At 43.2% G+C, this 25,234-nt stretch overlaps 1 protein-coding gene across 3 annotated transcripts in view; it reads left to right on the top strand.

The window, feature by feature from the left end:
- The window catches only part of Tmem131 (transmembrane protein 131), a 149,492-nt gene that overhangs the window by 71,754 nt on the left and 52,504 nt on the right, over positions 1–25,234 (top strand). For all 3 annotated transcript variants that reach the window (XM_021159938.3, XM_021159947.3, XM_021159927.3), the window contains exon 5: positions 13,343–13,466. In XM_021159938.3, coding sequence (XP_021015597.1) covers positions 13,343–13,466 — 124 coding nt within the window. The remainder of the gene's footprint in view (positions 1–13,342; positions 13,467–25,234) is intronic.

Raw genomic sequence — 25,234 nt, 5'->3', positions numbered from 1 at the left:
AGGCAGATAACACAGTGAGGAGAACTATTGGAAGCACAGGAAAGGGGCTAATCCTGAGGGCAGAGACCTGGTCTCTGGGCTCCAAAGGCAGAGGAGCAACACAAAGGAGCCGTGTGCTCTGTGTCTGGTGTTTGCACCCTCCAGCTCTCTACAGAGAACCTCCTCTTGGAGCTTGCGATGGTATGGGAAAGTGGAGGCTCTGCAGAGCAAGTAGGGCACAAGGGAGAGCAGAGCAGCAGGAGTAGGATGCTGCCAGGCTGCCCAGCCCATTACCCACCAGGTGAGTGGACAGCAAGAAGACATCACAGAGGATCCCACTAGAACCACAATGTGCTGGCTCTCTCTATGCTCAGAGGTTTTGGCACTGGATCAGTGAGAAAGACAAGACTAGTGGATTTAATCCACTGAGTGTATATTATCTTATTACATTTTCTTAAATTGCCTAACACATTGCTTTTCCATTATTCAAAACATCTAGCCTAAGAACATTAAATGGAGTGTGTTTTATTTCATAAAGATGGAACTGGGGTTACAGAAGATAGGGTTTTTTGTGGGCCAGTGGGGAAACATGCATAATGGAGTTCATTTAAAAATCAGAACTTGCTGGGAATCTTAAACATGTGTGCGTATATGTTTAGCTGTTTGTTTGGGCAAATGAGAGGTTTGGCTTACTGTGTGGGAACTGGTTAAGCACACACTGAGGGAGATTGGGAATAGCTGGAACTGTGAGGCACGTGGAACATCTTTTTCAGGCAGTCAGCAGGGGGTCCTGAGCTAGAGAGTACAGTTGAAAGTCCAGTTGGCTTGAGTAAAGGGCCTAAACTGTTCATGAAAGAAAGGACTTCCCGAGTATTAACAGACCCACCTAGAATGAGCTCCCTTTGATGGAAGGCAGCTGATTGGGATTTAATTACACCTGCAGAATCTCTCCCAGAAACACCTACATTGCAATAGCTTGGGAAGGTCTGCTTGCTACAGAATAGCTGCTGGCTCTCTTCCTATCTTCAGTCCGCAGCAGACTTTCAGAAGTGTCTGTACTCTTGAGCTCTCATGAATGAGAAATGCACTAAAAAGGCATCCTGGGGACTGTAATTTAGACCAGCCTGGGTGTTAGCATCCAGCCACTGTAGGGATGTAGACATCAAAATTCCTAAACTTAGTGCTCTTGTCTCAAAAAACGGATGCTCTTTTGCTTAAAATACTTTGTTTGGCAGTGTAGAGCCAGGTTCTCAGGAGACAAAAGTAGCTTCATGACAAGTAAGAGTTATATTTTCACGATAGAAAGTTATTCCTAAATGAACAAAACCATCCAGGATCTAAAAATGGAACTAGAAACAATAAAACAACAAAGGGAGACAACCCTGGAGTTAAAAAACCTAGGAAAGAGATCAGGAGTCATAGATGCAAGCATCACCAACAGAATACAAGAGATAGAAGAGAGAATCTCAGGTGCAGAAGATACCATAGAAAACATTGACACAACAGTGAAAGAAAACACAAAAAGCAAAAAGCTCCTAACCTAAAACATCCAGGAAATCTAGGATACAACGAGAAGACCAAACCTAAGATTAATAGGTATAGACCAGAGTGAAGATTCCCAACTTCTCAACTTCAAGGGCCAGTAAATATCTTCAACAAAATTATAGAAGAAAACTTCCCTAACCTAAAGAAAGAGATGCCCATGAACATACAGGAAGCCTACAGAACTCCAAATAGACTGGACCAGAAAAGAAATTCCTCCAGTCACATAATAATCAAGACACCAACTGCACTAAACAAAGAAAGAATTTTAAAAGCAGTAAGGGAAAAAGGCCAAGTAACAAACATATAAAGGTAGACCTATCAGAATTACACCAGACTTCTCACCAGAGACTATGAAAGCTAGAAGATCCTGGGCAGATGTCATACAGACCCTAAGAGAACACAAATGCCAACCCAGGTTACTATACCCAGCAAAACTCTCAATCACCATAGATGGAGAAAACAAGATATTCTATGAAAAAAACAAATTATACAATATCTTTCCACAAATCCAGCCCTAATAATAGATGGAAAACTCCAACACAAGGAGTGAAACTACACCCTAGAAGAAACAAGAAAGTAATCTTTCAACAAACCTACACAAACATAATTCCACCTCTAACAAGAAAATTAACAGGAAGTAACAACCACTTTTCCTTAATATCTCTTAATATGAAAATTAATATTACCAACATATCCTAATTGATTGAAATTCAAAAATATGAGGGATTAAAAATTTGTTGGCTGTCATGCATTGGTCTTTCTAACTTGATAACTGGAGAAATAAGTCCAATATTGCACAATCCATATACACTTTCTGCTTGTTTGTATGTGACAGTGTCTTGCTGTGTACCACATAATGGTCTTGAAATCACGCTCTCCTATCTCAGCCTCTCTATTAGTAGAATTGTTTATTTGATGTTTTTACAATATACTGTGGTTTTCAGAACAGCTTATATGTTTCAAAATTATTTATACAGCCAAAAGAAGTATAGACAATTATATTGGGAGATGGCTTGTAAGAGAACAACAAAGAGTGAGACTGAATGTTTTGCTTGATATTTATAATTACTGTATCAATTTTGAAGAAGAGGACCTTATAATTTACTCTTTTTCTGAGATGAATGATTTTCAAAATCATCACACCCAATGACCCAGAATCTTACCCTCACCTAACGTCTATGTCGCCCTCCAAGCAGAGCCATTGTTCATTGAAACAGTTGATGAATGACTTCATGGATAGACCATCTTAATACACACACCATTTCTTAAATGAATATAACCTGTTCCCTGCAGGCTGTGAATGACAGCAATCACTCAAGTCAAATAGCTTTGACCATAGCAGGAAATCTGTATCCAAACATCATGCATACAATTCATTCCTTGGCACAGCAGGACTGTCAACTCTTAGCTACAATGGAGGTAGAATTCTTTCGTGATGTGAGGGACATTGAAGTACATTGTAATAAAATGAACTCCAATGTCTAAAAATTGTTCTCATTTTTGGTTTGTAACACAGTAAGAGCCAAGATTTTAAGCTCTACTAAAAACAAAACAAACAAACAAACAAACAAAAAGGCCTTATCTACTTCTGTTCATTTAATAACATGTCCATAATTTTTAAGATTGGTATAAAATATATTGTGTTGAATATAATTAAAAAGATAAAGAAAGAGAGAAAAGAAAAAATATTATAAAAAAGATTATTAAAATAAAAGAGAGAGGAAAAAGTTATTCCTAAGTGGCTTCAGGAAGTAGACAGTTACTATACTAGTTCATGTCCTCTTTGAGTTAGGGTTTTTCCTCTACTCATAGAAACATAGACATTGTTAGTTAATCAGCATTTTTCCCGCATTGATGTATTTTCTTTCTGCCTCCAAACACTCGTGCATTTCTTCAGTGGGTGCTAAGTGGGAAGCATGAGGTCAGAGCACCACTGTGGAAGAGCTGCTGTAGGTACCTGCCTGTTGCCTGAGGACACCTGCCTACCTCTAGCAACCCACCCATGTTGTTATAAGTGTTAAGCTTTCTTTTCAGTTGTTCAACCCGTGGGCAAAGTGAGCATGTCCCTGGCTCAGGAGCAAATTCTGTTTAAGTTGGATATAACATTTCCATTCTCATTTAGGGCCAGTTTACAGAGAGATATAACCCAGCCTAGCTAGGGGTATGAGGACGCATGTAAGGGAATTCTGGGGGAGGATTTTTTCCCTCTATACTCTTCAGTGTATAGAAGTCCGCTCTTCCAGGCTAGGTATGGGATTGGTGGCACAGTGTTGTGGCAGCCATCCTGTTACCTGCCAGCGAGCAGTACTTAGCAGGATAGAGGTAGCATGTTGTGTCTCCCAGCAGGAAAATGCAAGGGTGTGTTCCCTGGGCAGCAGGCTGCCATACTGAGCTCACAAACCCCGGGGTTGGTGACTGCGCTGGCTTGGGGCCTTTAGTTAGGACATCAGTTTTGTGTCCTTGGTACTTTGTGGAGTACATGGCCCCCTTCCTCCTGCCCCTTCTGTTGTCTGCAGGCAGCCTTGTGAGCACACATCTACATATTCACCCTATCTGAAGCCTGCTGGGGCACCTTTCCCTGATCTTTCATAGCTTTGGTACAAGCCTGTGATTCCCAGTCTATGGCCCCATTCCTCGCCACTGAGGCATCTGAGTACTTCCTGTCCCTTGGCACACTCATGTCTCTTCTGTCAGTCTGGAGAAAGGTTTTATCAAGTTTATGTACGCTCTCCTACATTCCTCCTCTTGGCTCAGGCCCTTGTTAGTTGAAAACTAAGACTGTCTCTACATAGATGGCATTTACTGACTTATCATCCATGCTGTCAACAAATTATAATGTTAAAATTTGATCATGAGGCCAGGGAGATGGCTCAGTGGGTAAAAGCATCTACTGCCATGCCTGATGCCTAAGTTCAATTTCTGCTATCCACATGGTGGAAGGAGAGAACTGACTCCCAAAGTTGTCCTCTGACCTCTACCCTCATACTTACAGACAGCATGCCCTCGTGTACACACACACACACACACACACACACACACATACACACACACGGAAGGGGAGTAATAAATAAAATTTTTATAAACTTGATCACATTATTATCCTCCCATAAAAAAGTCCTTTAATGGTTCCTCTTGTCTTATGATAAATGCTAATGGTCTTCATTTCTTATTCCACATATATAGAAAGCTACAGACTGTTTCCTGAAGTCAGTGTGATCTTTCTAACTCTGGGCATGTTCTACATACTTTGAAAATAATCTCCCTCTTTTGTTTTTGAGAGAGAGAGAGAGAGAGAGAATGAATATGAGAATGAATACATGGGCACATGAGTGCAGTGCCTGTGGAATTTAGAGATAAGATCTGTGGAGCTGGAGTTGCAGGCACTTGTGAACCATCTGGCATAGTTGCTAGAAACCAAACTCTAGTCCTCTGGAAGCAGTAAATGCTCTTAACTATTGAGCCATCTCTCCAGGCACACTAAATGCAGGGTTTCTTACACATAGAAAGAAAACAAATTATGATCGTACACTGAACAGGGGTAGCAGCTATCCATTTTTTTTTACGCATGTTTGTGTGTGTGTGTGTTTAGGTGTGTGTGTTTGTGTGTGTGTGTGTGTGTGTGTGTGTGTGTGTGTGTTTAGGTAGGTCAAAGAACAACTTGTGGGGATTTGACTCTTTCCTTCCACCATGTAAGTTTAAAGAGTTCTCCCACCCTATATTTCTTAAACAAAGGATTCTGTCACTGAACCTGAAGCACATCCATTCAGCTAGATGGTTGGCCAGATAACCTCCGGGTCCTCTATGTTTCTACCTCCTTAACTGTATATGCCCAGGTTTTATGTAGATGTTGGGGTTCACATTCAGGTCCTCATTCTTGAACAGCAGATGCAAGCCATCTTCCCAGGCCCTTGTAGTTTTATAAGCCGTCTGAAAGCAACAGGCACCGTGATTCAGTCATATTTTTAGTTATCATTTCCATATATTTAGAGAATAAGAAAATTGGCATTTAGTGTAGATGGCCTATAGTACTTCTGCTTCAATCAGTGTTGTAATTGTTTGATTGTAAATGAGAGAACACTGACTGAAACTCCTTAAGGCAAAAAAATAAGACTGATTCAGCCACCATAACAGACAGGTAGGCCCACATTACCTAAGGCTGCCAGGACTCCTGTGTCCTCACTTGCTCACTCTCTCTCGTTCTCTCAGTACCAATGCAGTTTCCCTACAAGGATGGGAACAGCCCTGCTGACTGTTTCCTCTCTACCTTCTGTAGCCTTCTTTCTCTCTAATCTAAAACATCTTAGCAGAGAACAGTGGTCACCCCAGGTGGATTCATTGTCCAATTCCTGAAGCAGCTGTGTTAAGAAGTATATATCAGTGAATGTAATGCTATTCCTAGTTTGTCAGTTTCATCAAGAGAGAAATCGATTATAGCTGGGCGTGGTGGTGCACGCCTTTAATCCCAGCACTCGGGAGGCAGAGGCAGGTGTATTTCTGAGTTTGAGGCCAGCCTGGTCTACAAAGTGAGTTCCAGGAGAGTCAGGCCTATACAGAGAAACCCTGTCTCGGGAGAGAGAGAGAGAGAGAGAGAGAGAGAGAGAGAGAGAGAGAGAGAGAGAGAGAGAGAGAGAGAGAGAGAGAGAGAGAGAGAGAGAGAGAGAGCAGGCACGGATCCTATTGAAGACCATCTTAGTCCCTTAGCTTCTCATATGCCTGATGACCAGTCAGTAGAGGTCAGCCCTGTTGCTCAAAACAACCTTCGCAGCTTGCCATGCACAGGTAGACATGGTCTTCTCTCTGTTTCCATGGTATCTTCCCAGCTACACAGAGGTGGGATGGATCACCACCTAAAATTGAGTTTGAATATCCAGACTGATGCTGCCACACACAGACATACCCCAGAGGGTATACAATGTACATCATGCAGGTAGTTGATCCATTTAGGATGGGGTTCCTATCCTGACTTCCTTTGGTAATGTGGAAACATAAGCTGAATAAGCTCCTTCCTCCCCAAGTTGCTTTTATGGTGTTTGATCACAGCAATAGAAACCTAAACTAAGATATGTACTCCTAAGTAACATAGCCTCCCCTTTTCTTTATTTTGTGTGTTTTTTAATTTGCTTTCTGGAATTGGGTTTGAAGCTGGAACTTTGCAAACATTCAGCTTACTCTCTCTCCACCTTGACCAGCCTGGAATCCCTTAAATGTGCTTAGAACACTTACATTATATTCACAGCTGTCCTCTAATGACTGGCTGGCCAGGGCTGTGCCTGCCTCTGCTCCCCAGAGTTATAAAGAGGCTAGGCCTGCGTAGCCAAAGCCCAGAATGAGATCCAGGACCAGAGTACAATGTCTAGTGACTTCATATGACCTCATATCACTGTAAAGCTTAAAAAGGAAATGTCATTCTGGCCAGCACAAGTTACGACATCTGTCTACACTAACACAATGAAGCTCTCTGGAGAAACCACAGTAGGCCTTCAGCAAGGCTGAGAGCGCAAACAAAGGAAACCAGCTCAGCTTTTACTGGGTTCCCAGTGAGGCTGGTAGAGGCAGAAGTTTAGAATCTTGGTTGTCATAGCCACGAGGAAGCAGAGGGCCTTTCTGTCCCCTGCTCAGATGTACTGGGAAGGGAATGTTGTGGGGTGGAGTGTCAGCATGGCTTGAGAACTGCTAGCAGTGTGGGCTGTGCTGGAGCACTCCTTGCTGCTCTCTAGGAAACCTGGTCCTGACTGTCCTCATCTCTGTGCTCACTCACCTCTATTAATGATGGGCTAACACGCATTTCAGAGCACACATGTAAAATTAGCATTCTGAAGAAATGGGCCGTTGTTTAAAAAAGACTTTTGTGTGTCTTTGCCTGTATATATATTTATACCACGTGTATGACTGGTACTTGAAGAGGTCAAAAGAAGGCATTGGATCCCCGAAGCCACAGCCAATTATGAGCTACTATGAATCCAAGTCCCCTGCAAAAGCAGCAAGTGTTCTTAACCAGGCCCCCCAAATAGGTTTTTCTTGGCTTTCTTTTTAAATTAACTTTGTCTTTAATGTTTAATTTCTACTTCACCCTCTCTCCCTGGTATCTTCCCAGCTACCCAGAGGTGGGATGGATCACCCTGCCCAGTTTCCAGATGACACTCTGCCACGATTTGGGTACTCGCAACCTCCCTTTCTTCCCTCCCCCAAATTATTTATGCCAGTGTTCCTGAGTGTTTTCTGTTTCCATAACAACATCTTTCTCTCAGACATTTATTGCAAGCAGTAAACGATGTTTGGGGTAAAAACTGGTTCACTGCATTCTTTGGTTCATATAATTATTAGGTGCAGAAAAATTGGCTTCAGATCTTCAGTTTAAAATGAGTGCATGAAAGCTTTTTCACCCTCATTGCTTTCTGGTGTTCCAAGAAAATCAAGGAGGCTTCCTTTTTCTAAGAGTTGTTTGGCGCCTTGTAGCTTCCCACTTCTAATTCTTACTTCCATGCATAGTTTTATAGCATGTGTTTGTGAGAACTGTAGGATGTTGTGGTGACGGAGTTGTACAAAGTGCTGGTGTTGATTTGGCCCGGCTTCCTGCCTGAGGCTGCACAGCAGAATGCTGTATTTCATTCAGCAGGTTTGTCTAGGGGCATTTGGGAAACTATGTCTGCAGCTGTTTCCTGCGGTGATAGAGGAAGTTCACCACTGCCCACAGGATTGCAGCTTACTTTCCCAGCTACCCCTGGTCCTAATGTTTCCTCCCAGTTCTTTGGAACCTTCCACTCCTCTAGAATCTGGGCAGTATGGTCCTTCAGCACAGAAAACAAAGATGTCCGACTGCTCTGGCTGTGTTCATCTGTAAATACCTTTCACTGTTGTCTCTGACTCCTCTGTTTGGAGCAGCCAATAATGGAAACAAACAGGACTAGCACTGGCAAGGGACTGGATATTTGTTTAGTTTATTTTTAAATTCAACTTTCTAGCCAGGCAGATCACACATGCTGCTTGTGGTAGTCAGAACTGTAAGATGATTGGGAGAATTTCAGGTTTCTAATACACACACACACACACACACACACACACACACACACCTCTTAACTTTACAACCAAGCACTAATCCAGCTGTGACTGTAACCAAGGTTCTATCTAAATCCTATGGTCTTTAAAATGGAGAGCTATCTGTGTGACCCAGACCTAGTCCCAAAGCCTTCAAAAGCTGACTTTAAAATGAGGAGCAGAAGTGTTGGACATTTGCAGTAGGAGAGGAACTTGATTTTGGAAGTAGAGGAGCTGCATGGTGAGAGTCATGCAAACAAAGTAAATGCATCTAGCCGAGGACTTTGAGCTCTGCACGAGAACCCAACATGCTCAGCATTTGCAGAAGCCTTGTGGAACATTTTTAGAAACTCGTGCAATAATGAGTGGAGGTTGCCTTTAACTACTGAGCTTGTGGTAGTAACACAGCCTAGAGCATGAGAGGTGATGCAGAGAGCTTTGCACTGAGAGAGTAGAGGGTAGGCCGGACAAGGAAGGTTCTTCCTACAAATGGAAGCCTCTCGACATCTTCTCTATCCTCATCACTCCAAATTCCCATAACCCTTCTCTCAGCAAGGCCTTATCTCTTCTACTCAGCGTGGCCTAGAACATTTCCTCGTTGATGCCTCAAGACGAGGAAGCCAACCTCCCATCACTGGCCACTCCCAGACTCCTGGACCGACATACTTGTCTGCTTGAGCCCTGTTGTGTAGCAGGCCATCCACAGCCCTGTTTGAAGGAGATTTTGAAGTACCTGTCCATCTTCACCCTGTCTTTCTCTTAGATGAGATTGCTTGTACAAAAGTTAGACACAACAAAAGCATGGGGGAGCTGACAAAAGCCACTTAGCCTGCAGTCCTTCTGAACTGTCCAGGGACAAAGGCATTTTTAAGAGAAAGTACATATTGTGCTATGTATCTTTCAAGATACGAGGAATGTGTTTATTTCTCTTTACTGTTCTACTTACAAAGCCGAGGAAATAAGCAGAAAATCTGAATAGAGTCAAAAATCAAAACCCAAGAATTTTGAGTACATGTATGAGAAGCCAAGCAACATGAGTCAGTCCAACAAAGCTTCCTGAAAGCAGGCTGTGACACAGAGGGCAGAAGGCAGGTTCTTACATGCTCTGTGTGCTGCATTGCCCTCATTCCAAACCAAACACACGCAACACAACAAGCATCCTTCTGAATATAGGCTCAGAGGTACCCCACAATGTGCCGACAGACAGACCTCATCAGTATGTAAAGCCATCATACACTGTGAGCAAGTAGTAGTATTCTAGGACAATGAAGGGGATACATAAGATCATACATAGATGTGGTAAAGATGCACAGTGTGCTTCCATGGTAATCCTTCTGAACAAACCAAGAACAGAAAGGAATGTTCCAACCTAATGAAGATGATCTGTGAAACCCCAAGGTTGATGTCATGCATAAGCTGAGGGGGAAACTGTCCCTGCATCAGGAGCAGCTGGGAGTCTTGTCAGCTCTCTTCGGCATCTTATTCTTCCGATAAGGTAGGGGAAAAAATCAGTTGGCACCCAGATGGAAAAGAAGCCAGCACCTCCCCTTGCACATGCTCCCCACTCCATGGACTAGATACGACTCTAAATGTAATATTTTAAATGAAGGCCACTGGAAGTAGTAAGTTGAATGCAAGACCAACATACAAAAATAAACCATGGTTTTGTTCAGTGGCAGCAAATAATCTTTTTAAAAAGAGAGAAACAGTTTCAGCCAGGTGGTGACATATGCCTGTCACCCAGCACTAAGGTAGGGGAGCATGAGCGCTCAAAGGCGATCTGGATTAAATAAAGACCCTGCGTCAAAGCTGGGATGGGGGTGGGGAGAAAAGTCCACTTAGAGTAGCATCAAAGGGAACAAAAATTCTTAAATATTAATTTTTGATAGAAGCACTAAGGCATACCAAAAAAACCCTAAAAATTATGACCAAGAGAAATGAAATAACCAAGTAAATATCTTGGTTAATCAATAGAGCGATTATCAGCCCCTACTTTATACCATGCAGAAGAATGCAGTGCAAAGCTAGAGTTACCGTGTGACTAAATATGAACTTAGTGGAGGAGCTGTGAGCATTATAGAGCGAGAGATACCATGCAGCTAAATAGGAGTGTAAGGGAGCTGAGCTGGTTTGGAAGAAAACATTTTTGTATGTGTCCATTGTTATTTTTAAAATGTAGAAATCCAGATGCACAATTAACAGGAGGCAAAATTTATACCTTGGGTTACATAAATTTTTTTTAAAAAGCTTATGCAGTAATTGATAACCATCAAGTAAAGAACATGACCCACACATTGGCAAAGCATGTTTCAAGGGAACTGTATGGCTGACTGTGGCCAAACATACAAGTACAATGTTAGTGAAAGGGAAGTCCGATGCTCTGAAGAACTAGAAGGGAGTTGCTGTTGTCAGCACACTAAGCAAGTTGCCCCTTTCGTGTGTTTATAGGGCCGCTGTACAGTAAGAACAGGTCAGGCCCTGCCCAGGGTTAGCTTAGGGTGATCCTAAGGTGGAAAGCCCAGTTCTGCACACCCAGCTTCTGGCTGACCCACCTTGTCTGCACCTTGAGGCAGTGCTTAGGTCAAACTGGAGTTGGGCAGGATTGCCTTGCTAGACCATAACGTACAGACCCAGATCTCTGGAAGACCTGAGAGGAGAGTTGGAAACCATAACCTTTCTACACTTGTAAGGAGCTGCTCTCTGTGCCTCAGTCCAGACAGCCTTCCCATCCACAGTCTAGTTAGTTTTCAGGTCAGGCTGTCCTTTGCCCCTCTGGTCCCTCATTCTCGCCTGTCTGCCCAGTCAGGCAGCCTCTGTTCCCTCTGTTCTCTAAAGAGTTCTCAGTTGAGTTTATTCATTTGTTTGGTTTTCAGTGTTCCTTAGAATTGATTTTTTTATTTCATACATGAGTACCATATTCAGATTGTTTCCACTCTTCTCTCCTTCCTAACTCTTGTTCCTCCTTCAGTTCTTCTCTAGTTCATAACATCCTATTGATTATATAAATACATATATGTATAGATCACACGCATGTACAAATACAGCCTGCAGAGTTGACTTAGTTTTGCTCATGTGTATGTGGTTAGGACTGCCCATTTGGGATTGGGAGTGTTTCAGAAGGTCCACCCATGGAGAAACACGATTCTCCCTCTTGGGACCCGTTAACCCGTTAATTGCTGTTACTCTTCTGGGGGTGAGCTTTCCCCATTGATGTAGGCATGGAAATTGATAATGGTGTAGTCATTATGCTGGTTTTGTTTAGGCAATCATGCTGTTGAGATTTCATCTGTGTCATACACATCTAGAAGACAATATCCCACAGCAGGTGTCCCAGACCTCTGATTCATAATGACCTTTCCACCCCCTCTTCTGCGATGTTCGCTGAGCCACCATTGTAGGGGCTGTGTTGTCCAGATGTGTCTGTTAGAGTTGGGCACCCAGTGGTCAGTCGTTCAACACAGTTTGACCCATTGTGGATTTACCTCTCTTTAGCTTTTAAATTTTAACATTGTTTTGGAGGCATTAGTTGGGAGGAGCAAGTCTAGCCTGTGTCCTAATATAAGTTACGATCTTTAAAGGAACTTAAAGCCCCTAATTCATTTTCTTAAACTGGTGAAAATTATCAACCTATTCTTTGGTTTATAAATTTCCCAAATAATAAATTAGTCAGACAACTGAAGTGAAGAAAAGGTAGGAATAAGACTTGTATGATGTACACTTGACACAACTAGAAAGCACAGCTCAGGTTCATGTACAGACACTGAATCTGAATTGTAAAGCAAGGCTTCAAGAAGTGTGCCCTGGAAGAGTTACCTGGGGGAAGCACCTTGTAGAAGAAAGTTGGATCCGAATTAGAAAATGAGTTAGGTCTCCAGGACAGGGACGTCACATTGTCTGCAAAGGAGCTAGGGTCGTTCACAGTCTGAAGGTTCCATTTGAATGGAAGTCTGCATGGTGAAATCTCACTAGTTGAAAACCATCAGATTCTGGAGGGCACTGTAATACTGAAAGAGGGAGAGGAAACAAGCCAGCTAGCATGTGCACATGTGCTCTCACCCATGTCTCCGGCTGCACTGAGTGATGCATGCTGTGGCCTTTGACTTTGAAGTGCTGATAATCTTGACAGGGACATAGGACCAACATGCCAATGAGAACATCAGCCCTGAAGAAAGATGTGTACAATGCCAAAGAAGCCAGGAGACATGAGCTGCAGAAGGATCCATCCAGCCACATACTAAGACTGCTTTTAAGGGACACCAAGGGGTCATTCCATGGACCTGTGATCCCTTGAGGATGTATTCCATAGTGTTCCCTTGAGAGGAGGCAATTTGCTACAGGTTTAGGTCGTGGATTCAGGTGCAGAGAGCAGCTGTGGGCAAGTTAATGAAGCTTTCTTAAGTTTCTGTGCCCTCTATTAGTCGAGAATAGCAGAAGTCCCCAACTTGCAAGATTTCTTTATACAACCATGCCGCTACGTTTGTCTGTGCCTGTAGAATTTGAGGAGAGAGGCAGTGTGGTATTAATGAGGAAAGATGAACCTACCCTCCCAGGCTGGCGCCAGGTTAGAGATATCAGTTAACTGAGACTTACTTGCCCTGAAGTAACATGGGATTGACACGCAGATAACTTGTTGAGGGGCTACGTATGTTTCACTGTTTTATGGTATTTGCATATGAATTTGCTTAATAATCTATATGTTTGACTTTTAAACAATTACTGATTATCCTAAAAGCTAGAAGTGTCTTTGAATTATTTCTGACAGTTTCCCTTTTTATTTTTGCAGGCCAGTTGGAATGCCAAAAATGGAAAAAGTCTACTTACATAACCCTAGTTCTGAAGAAACTATTACTTTAGTATCAATATCTGCTACCACATCACATTTCCATGCATCATTTTTTCAAAATAGGGTAAGCTTGTCTACTAAAAATTACTTTTGTTTGAAATCGAAGTTCTACATTTCTATTAATAACTTTATTTTGCTATGATTAAAATCTGCTTCTAGTGTTTTCATACTTAGATGCCAGTTTGTCCCATTTCATAAGAATTATAATATCTATCCTTAAATGCACAGTGTCCCTTCAAGTAATAGTAACTGTGCTAGGATTCCTAAGCATTCTTAAAATCCAGCCTCTGCAAAGCTGAGGTGTGTGTGTGGCCGGTGGGGGCTGGAGAGGTTGGTGTTCTTGTTTTGTTTTTTCCAAGACAGGATTTCTCTGTGTAGCCCTGGCTGGTCTGTAATTCTTTCTGTAGATCAGGCTGGCCTTGACCTCAGAGAACCGCCCCTCCCCCCACCCTAGTGCTGGGATTGAAGGTGGGAGCCACCATCCCTCTTAGCTACAGGGGCCAGGGCCTTAGCAGCGAGTGAGGCTGCTGTGGCTGGGCAATGAGTGTGTGTGTGAAGTTGGATGGCTTCAGCTAGTGCTCACTCAGGGACACGGTTTATTAGTTCAGTGAGTTGTCTGCTCAGCATATCGTAAAGTGGCCCTTACTGTCTGAGGCTCTGAGAGGACGTGCACCTCCAGACCCATTGAGTCTTCCGTGGATTACATTGTTGTTGGTTGCAGAACAGAAGCCCCTGTCCTTGGTGACCAGGCTCTCACTCAGCTTGAGGCGCCCACGGGCTCCTCTGTCTCTTAAAGAGCTGGCGGCAATGTCCTCTGCCCTTCTTGTGTCTCTTCCCTCTTCGCTGCTGCATCTGCCCAAGCTGACCTGAGCGACACCAGCAAAGTCCTTTTTACCACAGACAACCACAGGTGTCTTCATACCTGTGGTCACAGTCACGGTTGGGTTCTGGGTACTACAAGTGTCCTCCAAATTTTGACTAATGATGTCAGTTGTTGGATGTGAAGTTGGTATTCAGGGAAGAGGCTTTCTGATCAAAACCACAAAAGATGGAACTGAAGTATATTTTTTAATTAGGAGATACATTAAGTTTTATTATGTAGGCTTCCAAAATAATGAACAGAAACTATGAGGAGAAAGAGTAAATGAATGGATTCTGATTGCATCTTCGCAGGCTTTTGCTGACTGTTGAAGGGCTGTGACTAAGAAAATGAGCAGCATCTTTTCTAACATGTAAACTACTGGTGTACGCCATAGTACTTGTTCAGGATTCTACATTTCTCCTTTCTGAAATCCTGTATCATTGTATGCCATTGTCAGCAGCTTCTAGGGGTAAAATGGCTATGGCTAAGGGTTTTTTATCCCTCTCTTTGGAAATATTTTCTAAATAAAGGGTTTGAAAGTCAACACATTTCTTTTGGTAATTAAAGCTTAATTTCTTTGTGCTACTCATGGAAAATATCCCTATTCTTAAAGTATTTCTTAAATTTCCCTTGAGCTATTGTTGTTGTTTTTTTTTTAACCTAAAAGATCTTTTCACTGTTTTTATTAATATATCAATGGTCTTAAATAACAAAATTCTAATACTGAGGGAGACTCAAGTATATAAAGGAGGAGTAGGTCTCAAAAGAGTCAGGGTCAGAGTTCAGCCATCCATGAGTCTGCCCAGTGATTTGCCTCATACGTGGCCATCACAAGTGGTACACACATTATAAACCACCAACAACCACCCCTGTGTGTGTCTGTGTCTCTAAACAACCATCTAAGCTTTCAGGCACTGGTAGTGTGCAAGTGTACTAGGTTAGAAGGCAAGGACAAATGGGAAAAGCCCAGAAGTAGTGTTTGATTGTGCTACAGTTAGAGTTGTGCTAGAGTTAATAATGCCTTAATTCACTCTGCTACTTCTGAGATGCTTTGCTCTGGGGGTGGAAGCTCCCCTGTTCCTTTCACTGCTCTCCACATCTCCAGCAGGAGTTGCAGCTGTGGCTGGATGAGGGAAGTGGGGTGGCCTGCAGAGGTGCTGGGGGTCCCTGTAAGCAGCGCCAGCTTCCCTGACCTGGTAGCCATACTGTGGGAGGTAGAAGCCTGTGTGCAGTTCTGAGTTTTCAAAACAAGCCGGAAGTATGAATTTCTAAGTATCTCTCAGCTTTCCTACATTGGGAACGAGTTGAATTTAGAGACAGGGTAGAGTGCCCAGCGTAATCAGCTCTTCACCTCCAGCTTGACATCTCTGAATTAGACTCTGCCCAGAGAGAGAGCCGTGTCTCCTGATGACCTTTATGTAAAGAACAGATCCCTGGACATTCTTGAAAAGTACATTGTGTATGCTGTCAGTCAGTTCTAGGAAATGGAGCTGAGTGAGCTCCATGACCGTCGCAGTACCTGTGGACACGTCAGGTCAGCTTTAAGACAGTTAAGATGGCGGCCACAGTCGGTGCTGGCCTTTCTTCTTCCCTGTGCATCTATCTTTCCTTCTCAAAGACTGTGGGGAGGGGTGAGCCGTGTCTCTCATGTCCAGGAGAGCACAGCCTTCCTATATATCCCCTCTGACTTTACTCCCCTCCACACCCTCAGATTCCCTGGCACTTCTTATTTCTTTGGGAAAAAGGATATTACAACTCATGATGGTTTTATTATCTAATACCATGTCTATATTGACCAATCAATAGAAAATAGAGAAAAGACCAAGTTCTATATAGCTACATTTCAGTTACATTTCAGTCTATAGATAAAATTTAAAAATTTTTAAGCCGCTTACTTTCTTATGCTTTAAAATAATCTTGTGGGTTGAAGGCTCTTATGAACATGGGTGATTATTTTTAATTAGGTGTAGAAGCCTAAACATTGTTTATGCCATTTTAGGTTAAACTCTGCTATCCACGCAGGTTGTCAGAAATCGGAGCATATATGCTATAACCCTAGTATGGGGTATTGGACAGATAAAGATAAACGTGTGTCTGTTGCTACAGCGCACTCTACATCGTGTGCTCCCGTGTAAGAAAAGCAGATCTTAGCAGAGAGCTCTTTTCATGCCATTGTATGAAAAGCTGGGGTTTCTCTGGGGTTTGGTATGTTAGCAAGAGCCGGGGTAAGTTGTCGGCAGCTGCATGGCAATGACCTGGAGAGGGCGGGAGTAGAGGAGCCTAGAGAGCACCGACCTTCTCACACACTGCTGCCATATCTGCTGTCACAGCTTACAGCATGGAGCACATAGAGGCTTAAACCAGCTTTGCCATCTATATAGAAGTAACAAGTGTATTAATTTAACAAATATTGCCAGGATTTATCACTGAACAAGAGGTCTCTGCTTATGATACTTACCCCTAGTGGGGGTTGGTGACTTCAGCAGACAAAATAAATATACTTAAAGAGACCAATTAGACAGTTGATCTATGAAAAAGAAAAGCAGCTGAGTAGGGGGTTAGTGCTGGGGTGAGTCGGGTTTAAGTAGCAGGCAGGGTTTAACCTGAAACTACAGAAAGGCAGTCCTGAAGCAGCAGGTCTGGCAGAGGCTGTGCTGGGAAAGGTACCCAGGAGGAGTGGGGCCTCCGGTTGTGAGGGCCGCTGCTTGTTACAAAAAGGTCTTGGCTTTGGTTCTTTCCGAAAGAGAAAGGCATCTGAAGAGTTCTCGCAGAAGAATGGAATGTTAAATTTTAATTTCAAACAGTTACTGTTGATCAAAAAATAGAAGATAAGGGAGAAATCAGATGTAGGACTGCTCTGGTTGTCTGCTGTATAAGTGAGCTTTGTTGAATTTTCCAGGCTGTGAGTGAGTCTTTTCATTTCTTCTGATATTAAATGTATAGGCATATGTATAGGCATGGGGTTGTATATAATACCTTTTTTTTTTTTTTTTGCAGGGATGGGTAAATGTGATCATTTTCTTATAATAGTTTTATACATATATAATTAGACAATTCACATTTGAGCAAAAATGTGGTATGTTTCTCTGAGTCTGAGTTTCTTCATTTCCTGGGGTGCTTTCCAGTCACACCCATTTTCTGCAAATCCATTTTCCTTTACGGCTGAACAAGGCATCATCGTGTATGCTCTTCACTTTGTTGTCCAGGCCCCGTGTGGTGGGCAGGCAGGCCGCTCCATACCTGGCCTGTTGTGAACAGCACAACAGTAAGCATGGCTGTGCTAGCTTCTTGGGGTGCCGACTGGGACCCCCTAGGTACATACCTGGCAGTGCTACAACTGGATCATGTGTTAGTTTAGTCTGGTTTCCATAGTAGCTGTTACCAATGTCATCCCTACAGTGTGTATGTCTTCATCTCTTCTCCATCCAACCTCACCTGTGTTTCTTGTTGTTTTCCTGATAACAACTGTTGTGAGTCAGTGAGATGTGATCTCACAACAGTTGTATTTGTAGTTTCCTGATGACTACAGGTATTGAGCACACTTCTGACTTTATTTTTTTTATTTTTTAGAACAGACTCCAGTTCATTAACCATTTATTGGTTAGGTGATTTGTCCTTTTGGGTTTGTTTGTGTGCTTAGAGTACTTTATAGATCTAGGTATTAATTCTCTGTTAGACATTTAGACTGACAAAGGTTTCCACCTGTTCTGTAGGACATGCCTGCACTCTTTCATTGATTTTTCATTTTATACAGTCACTTGGCAATTCTTGGACTTACTGTGTGTGCTGTTGGCGCCTTTTACAAAATCTTTGGTTTTCCCTGTGTCTTGAAGTGTTGGGCGAGTCTTTATTAGTGCTTCAGTATTGTTGCTTGTTACAGATCTGAATTGTTTATATCCTCTTGATACGTGTTAGTATCATACACAGCTAGGAATGTATGTTTCTTCAGTTTTGATGATAAAGGTTTCAAAGTATTCCCCAATGGTTCTCTGCATTTCATCAGAATCTGTTGTAATATCCCCCCTTTCATCTCTCATTTGTTAATTTGGATTTTGTCTCTCTTTTGATTAGATTGGATGGGGCTTATCAATCTTGTTACTTTTCAGGAAGAGCCAGCTCTTGGCTGACTGTGGTTCTGTTAGTCTCTGCCTCATTATTTCTGCCCTGGTGTCCATCTTTCTTGCCTTCCACTGCCGATGCCCTTGCTTTGTGGGTCTTTCTCTAAGACTTTGAGGTATAGCATTCATTTGTTTGAGAGCTTTGCTTGTTTTTAAAAGATTAATTTATTTGTATATTTTGTGTGTGAATGTTTCCATTCATGTATGTCTACACCATGTGCATGCCTGGTGTCCATGCAGACAGGAGAGGACGTCTCTGGGACTGACCAGAGCTGCCGAGAGACAGGTGAGAGCCGTCATTTGGGTGCTGGAGATGCGGCCTGCTCCTCTGCAAGGCAGCAAATGCTTTTCTTCGCTGGAGCCACAGCACAGCCTCCTCCCCATTTCTTTATTAATTTATGTCCTCAGAGTTTTAAACTTTCCCCTTAAAACTGCAGTGACTGTATCCCAAAGGTTATGGTGAGTTATAATTACACTTTGCTTTCATTTGATTCTAAGAAATTTCCAGGTATAATCCCTCCCCAAAATGACTTCAGTGACCTACTGGTCATTTAAGAGAATTTCTCAGTGTCCAAGCATTTGTACAGTTCTATGGTTTCCCTAGTGGCTGATGTCTGCTTTTATTCCACTGTCTTCTGAGATATAAGACATTATTTTGAAGCCCAGTGCAGTGCGATCTCCTGGACCCACGTGATGGGAGAGAAGATCCAGCTCTTTCAGTGTCCTCTGAGTTCCACATGTGCCATGGTGTGCACATGCCACATACTAATGTACATACACAAATACATTTAAAGGTTTGTTGGGGTTTTTTTGGTTTTGTTTTGTTTTTGTTTTTGTTTTTCGAGATAGGGTTTCTCTGTATAGCCCTGGCTGTCCTGGAACTCACTTTGTAGACCAGGCTGGCCTCGAACTCAGAAATCTGCCTGCCTCTGCCTCCCGAGTGCTGGGATTAAAGGCGTGTGCCACCACGCCCGGCACATTTAAAGTTTTTAAAGAAATTATTTTGATTATTTTCTGTATCGCTTGCTTTGAAACTTATCTATCTTGGGGAAAGTTCCATAGGCTGTTGAGAAGAATGTGTATTTCTGTTCTATTAGGTATAATATTCTATATGCTAAGTCCATTTGGGCTGTTATGTACTCCAGGTTTCTTGTTGGCTCTTGTTTGAATGACCTGTCTAAAAATGGGGACAGAGCCGGGCAGTGGTGGCGCACGCCTTTAGTCCCAGCACTTGGGAGGCAGAGGCAGGCGGATTTCTGAGTTCCAGGACAGCCAGGGCTACACAGAGAAATCCTGTCTCAAAAACCCAAACAACAGTAAGTAACAACAAAAAAAGGGAAGTGGGGGTGGGGTGGGGCAGAGGAATGCTAAAGAGATGATACTGGTTAAGAGCACTTGCTGCATTTCCCAAGAACCTGGGTTCAGTTCCCAGTGGCATGTCAACTCACAACTATCTGTAACTCCTGTCCCAAAGGCAGACTAATGCCCTCTTCTGGGCTCTGTAGACACTGCATACAGGTTAGTGCACAGACATACATGCAGGCAAAACACCTATTCACATCAAATAAATACATAAGTAAGAAAATGGGATTTGAAGGTTACCCAGTCTTCGTGTCAGGACCTGACTGACCTTTGTGCCCACTAGTATTTTTTTTTTGAAACCAGGAGCACCAAAATGGGGTATATTGTTACTTAAAATTGTTGTATCTTCTTGATGAATTATATCTTTTATTTGGAACTCTATCACATATCAAAATAACTACATCAACTTCTGTTTGGGCGATAAATTTACTTTTTGAGTGTCTTCCAGTTAGGTATGTATGTTTCTTAGAAATAACATATAGTCAGTTTTTTTTTTTTTCCAACTCAGCCCATCTGAGTCCTTTTATTGACACACTGAAGCCATTAACATTTAAGGTTGTTGTTGGGAGCTGTTATGGGGATTGTTGTGTGGTTTTGTTTCCTGCTAGTATTGAGAGTTTTCTGAGTGACAGGCTAGCTATGGCAGAGTTCTTTCTCGATCGCCCCTATCATCCGTTCCCCTCATGGAGTTTATGCTCTTTAGACTACAGTGCCTTAGACTTTCTTCGCTCTCTGTGCAGAGCGTTCTTTCTGAAGTGCTCCTGTGCTGATGGTCTCGTTTGTGCTTGTCCTGATTTCCCCAGTGCTTTTAAAAGAGCTGTGCTGAACATGATCATCTTGGTTGGCAGCTGAGTACTTTACAGGTTGAAGTGTCTGGCCCAGGCTTTGCTCAGCACAGAGTCGCTGAAGCCAGAGCCAGAGCTTGCTCTGGTGAGCCTCACTTTGTAAACGTGTGGGCTTCTTCCCGTCAGTGCGTTCTGTATCTTTGCTCTGAGTTTCTGACATCCTGAGTGCGTTCTGCTTCTCTGCTTGTGTACACCTAGATCTTTAAGTCCCTTGCATTCGGTGGTCCCAGTTCTTTCTCTAGATTTAGGAAGATTTTTTTTAAACCATAATTCTATTAAGTAGGTTCTCTCTGCCTTAAGCTTTATCTCTAATTCTTTACCTCAAGGATTCTTAGGTCCTGTCTCTTAATCAAATGTGGGAGGTCCTGGTCACTGCCATTGAGTTTGCCTGTTCCTTTAGGGATGCTTGAATATGGTATTTCCTCGACCTTGTGTCCCACCGCTGACATCTTCCTTCTGCTTGGGCAAGTCTTTCAGAGACACTTGGCATCTGCTTTTTATTTGAGTAGTTGAGCTTTTCTTTTCCAATGACTCTATTTTGTTTTGAGTCTCGGTTTTTTTTTTGCTGATGTTCACCTCTCATTGCTGGTTTTCTCTTTGTTGCTGTTTTCCCTCTCAGTCCAGGATTGGTCTCCTTACCTCATTCATCTGTGTGGTTGCCCTTCTTGGGGGTTTTGCTTTTAAGATATCTATCCATCAGCTGTTTTAGCTACTTCGGTTTCTGACTCTGACTGTTAATGAATTGTAATTGCCGGAGAGGCCTTGTCTCTCTACCGTCTCATGGCTCTTGTGTGATCGCAGGAGGGGCCATGTTTCTCTACCTTTCCACGTTGCAGTTTGTGCATGTTTGTTTCGCTGTCTTCCTGACTTATTTGGTTATCATTTTAGTGTGCAGCTTGCCCCTAAGAGCTCAGTTTCCTTTCCCCTTAGAAAGGAAAAGGCCAGAGCTATAGCTTATAGCTGTAACATCGAATCATGCAGGACAAAGAAAGAGATAGAAAATCAAGTAAATGCCACCTGCATACCACTGTTTAATAAAACTTGACAAAGCTAATGGAGAGTTGGCTTTGAAGTTAAAAATTATTTTGAGTGTGGCTAGATAGACAGCTCAGTGGTTTAGAGTGCTTGTTGCTCTTGCAGAGGACCTAGGTTCTGTTCCTAGCACCCACACGGCCGCTCACAACCATCTGCAGCTTCAGTTCCAAAGGCTCTGGCACCATCTTCTGACCTCATCAGGCACCAGACAGACATGCAGGCAAAACACTCACACACAAAAATAAGTCTTACTTTTTTAAATTACTTAGGGTTAGGATGAAAATAACAAATGGATGGGGCTTAAAAGAAGAAGCAGGGAAGGGAGAACTAGAAGCACAGTTAGGAAACAAAGAGAGAAAGAAGAGAAGCATGTTATGAAGAAGATGAGAAAAGAGCAAGAAATTAGACTAAATAAAGAAAACAATGGTCTGCCGCTGAGGACCCAAGTTCAAGTCCCCACCACCCAACCAAAAGCTGGACACATAGTGTAGTCTAACTCTAGTATTCCTACAGGGACATGGGGACAGGCATAGAAGAGTCCCTGCAAGCTCCTAGGCCAGCCAGCCTGCTGTATGCATTGGGAAATCAGCAGAGACCCTGACTTAAGGTGCGTGTGTGTTATCCTGACATCCATACACACCATGGGACACATACTGCACGTTTACACACACAAGTGCATACATGTGCACACACATCATAACCAAGCCTAGATAAATATAAGGAGAATAACAAACATTAAAATGTAAAAGCTTTTAAAAGAACGAATTAAGTCAAAAATACAGATGACTGAAAACCCAGCAAACCAGAGCAAGCACAGAAAAGGGAAAGAAAAATATAAACAAAATTAGCTAAAGGTAGGAAGGGGAATAAAAACTAAAGCCTAAAAGCTATTTATAGATGAGAAAAAAATACTCCTAATGGTCTAGAGAAGGAAAGCGGATAGCCAGTAGGGCGCTGCTGATTTTCAGAGTGCTTTTCCTCTGGGTCTTTGAAACCTGGAAGTGGCAGGTATGTGCAGGTCATTTGAACTTGAGGACTCGTCTTCTCCCGTGTCTTATGCTGGTCCTTAGCCTGTGTGCTCAAGTGTCCACTGTCTCCAGGACTGTCTCAGTCTAGTACCTTCTCTTCTTTGCATCCCAGGGGCCTTGGCTTTTCAGTCTCCCATTCTCCTGGGCCCCGCCCCCACACCGGGTTCTTACTGAAATGGTCTCTCTGGGATGGAGCGGGGTGGGGGAGGGTGTCTCCTGAGTGCAGAGACTGTAGGGAAAGCAGTAGCAGCACTTTGTTCTCACCTCATTCATTGCCCTGCTGGAGGAGCACAGCTAGGAATGTTGGGGAGTGTCCTGGAGCTCAGAGTTCTTGGCTCTATAGAGTCAGGTGGCTCTACAGGTCTGTCCACCCACACCTGTTTGTCTCCAGAGGCAGGTGAGCTCCCCTCTTCCCTGCCCCCAGAAGTTGCCTCTTCAGATAGCTGCTAGGCACAGGAGAACTTGGGACTGCAGACCCAGTCTTTTAGAAAAGGCACTGTCTCAGGGAGACCCAAAATAATAGATCTGAGCCTTGGGAAAGCTGTGGTCTTGTTCTGTGGGTAGGGCTGGCTACCCACCAAGGCTCCTTGTTTACCTTTCAGATGAGACTTCTGTCCCCCTCCCCCATAGGACAGCTACAGCTTGGTTAACTATGGTTGCATCTCTTCCCTGGCAACTCTTGAGTTTCTCTGCACTTTTGAGCTGTCTTGTCCTCTCCGTCTCTCTTTAGAGCAATCTTGTATATTTATAACACAAGCCCAACTTTGCCAGATCCACCCTCACCTCCCTACCCATCTAACTTGGCTTGTTTGTTTGTTCAGTTTGTTTTTTAACTCTTCAAATCCAGGTTATATTGCCCAACTAATCTTAGGAGTGAGGAGTTCCTTAAAGAGTGGTTGACCTGCCAGGGGTCACACTTTTAAAGAAAACTGACTCTTCCTTTCCCAGTGGCTATAAATTGCGAAGAGCTCCTCAGCTCAGAATCGGGATTTGTGCTCATCTCCTCTTCCAGTCTTCTCCTTTCTCCTCTGCTCTCCCTCTCCTCGACTCTCATCTCCAGTTTGTCTGCCTCAGGCTTCATAGGTGTTGCGTTTGCTGTTAAAAAATCACTGAGTTCATATTTGTAACTGCCCTAGTGTATCCAGAAAACTGGTCTCCTTGGAATTATCTACCCCTGCTATCTCTTAAAGTCTTTCCCTCCCCTTTTTGCTGAAGATCCATGAGCCTTAGGATTTGGATGACCCCTTTAGGGCTGAGTGTTAACTGTCTGCAGGTTGACCAGGTTAGGGTCTCTTTGTTAATTGCCGTCTACTGCAGGGAGACACTTCTGTGAGCAGGGTTGAGAGATGCACTGGCCTATTAGCGTGATAATGAGTCGTCACAACTTATGTCAGTACTGGGTCCACTTAGCAAAATAGTAGTAGGTGCTCACCAAAGCTATCCAGTTACAGGTCGTCGGCCCCATTAGCAGTGCTAGGTATGCAGTGCTAGGTATGGGCTCCATCTCAGAGAGCAGACCTTAGATTCAAGCATAAAGTAGTTGGATAATCCCATAACTCATGCCCCTGGTATACCAGTGAGCATATCTTGTCAAATCTGTCATTATTGTAGCTCGCAGGGATCACAGCTGGATGACATTAATGAGTACTTTTCTTCTCTGGTAGCATCCTTAGCACCTTCCAACATTGTGAAAGCTAACCAGTAGGGAGACAGCTTTCGGGTGAGTAACAGCTAGCCTTTTCCATGATCCATGACGCAAGGATGGAGTGCCCTTAGCAATAGGACAGTAGAAGGCTAACCAAGAGCATTGGTAATGGCTTGTAATGTTTGGAGGCTTCTGGGACACTGTAGACCAGTAACTCAAAAACAGGGAACCTACTCCTGGTACTAGGATTTTTACTCACTATCATGTGTATCTGCTTAGGGTGCCGTTCCCCCATTATAGGGTAACCCCATTTATACTCTATTTGTATATGTGTATGTATTTTAAGAAGTTTGTGTGGCAGCAGGTTTCCACGTGGCCTTTCAAAAGGCTTTTCATGTTAGATGTACCTCCCTGCTGTGTGCCTTCTAACCTGCCCTCCTACTCCCACTCTGTTTATCTTTTGCTGCTCCATTATACCCCCACCCCCACCCCCACCCCCTCCACCCCCACGGTTCCCCCTGATGTGTTCTAGCCCTCTCCTGTGAAAGATCCTCGCTTCCTGGGGTCCTTTACTGGTTTTCTAACCTCTGTTGGTATGGAATAAATACTCTTCCTTTTTGTTAACAAGATATTTCTCCTTCACCGGGCTACACAGAGGCAGATACTATCTGGCCCTCTTTCTCAGAGGAACTCTATATTCCTTGAGTCCTCCCATACATAGTGTATGGATGCACAGTGCATAGTATAGGACATGGATAAAGCCATGCATGCTTTAGCTCCGTGTGCCTTCTCTCCACACGTTCTGTAGAGTTGTCCATCAGCTCTGTATGTAGATCTGAAGTACCAGCTTTCATTGTATTTATTTTGCTGGCTGTTTTCTGCTTTCTAGTTCATCAAATTTTACCTGACTTTATCTTCTTACTTACGTTGGATTTCA

This window comes from Mus caroli, unplaced genomic scaffold (assembly GCF_978045245.1).
Source record: "Mus caroli unplaced genomic scaffold, Mus_caroli_1 scaffold_1, whole genome shotgun sequence".
NCBI lineage: Eukaryota > Metazoa > Chordata > Mammalia > Rodentia > Muridae > Mus > Mus caroli.
The sequence above is the reverse complement of the archived record's forward strand: the minus strand, read 5'-3'. Positions and strand labels throughout refer to the sequence as shown.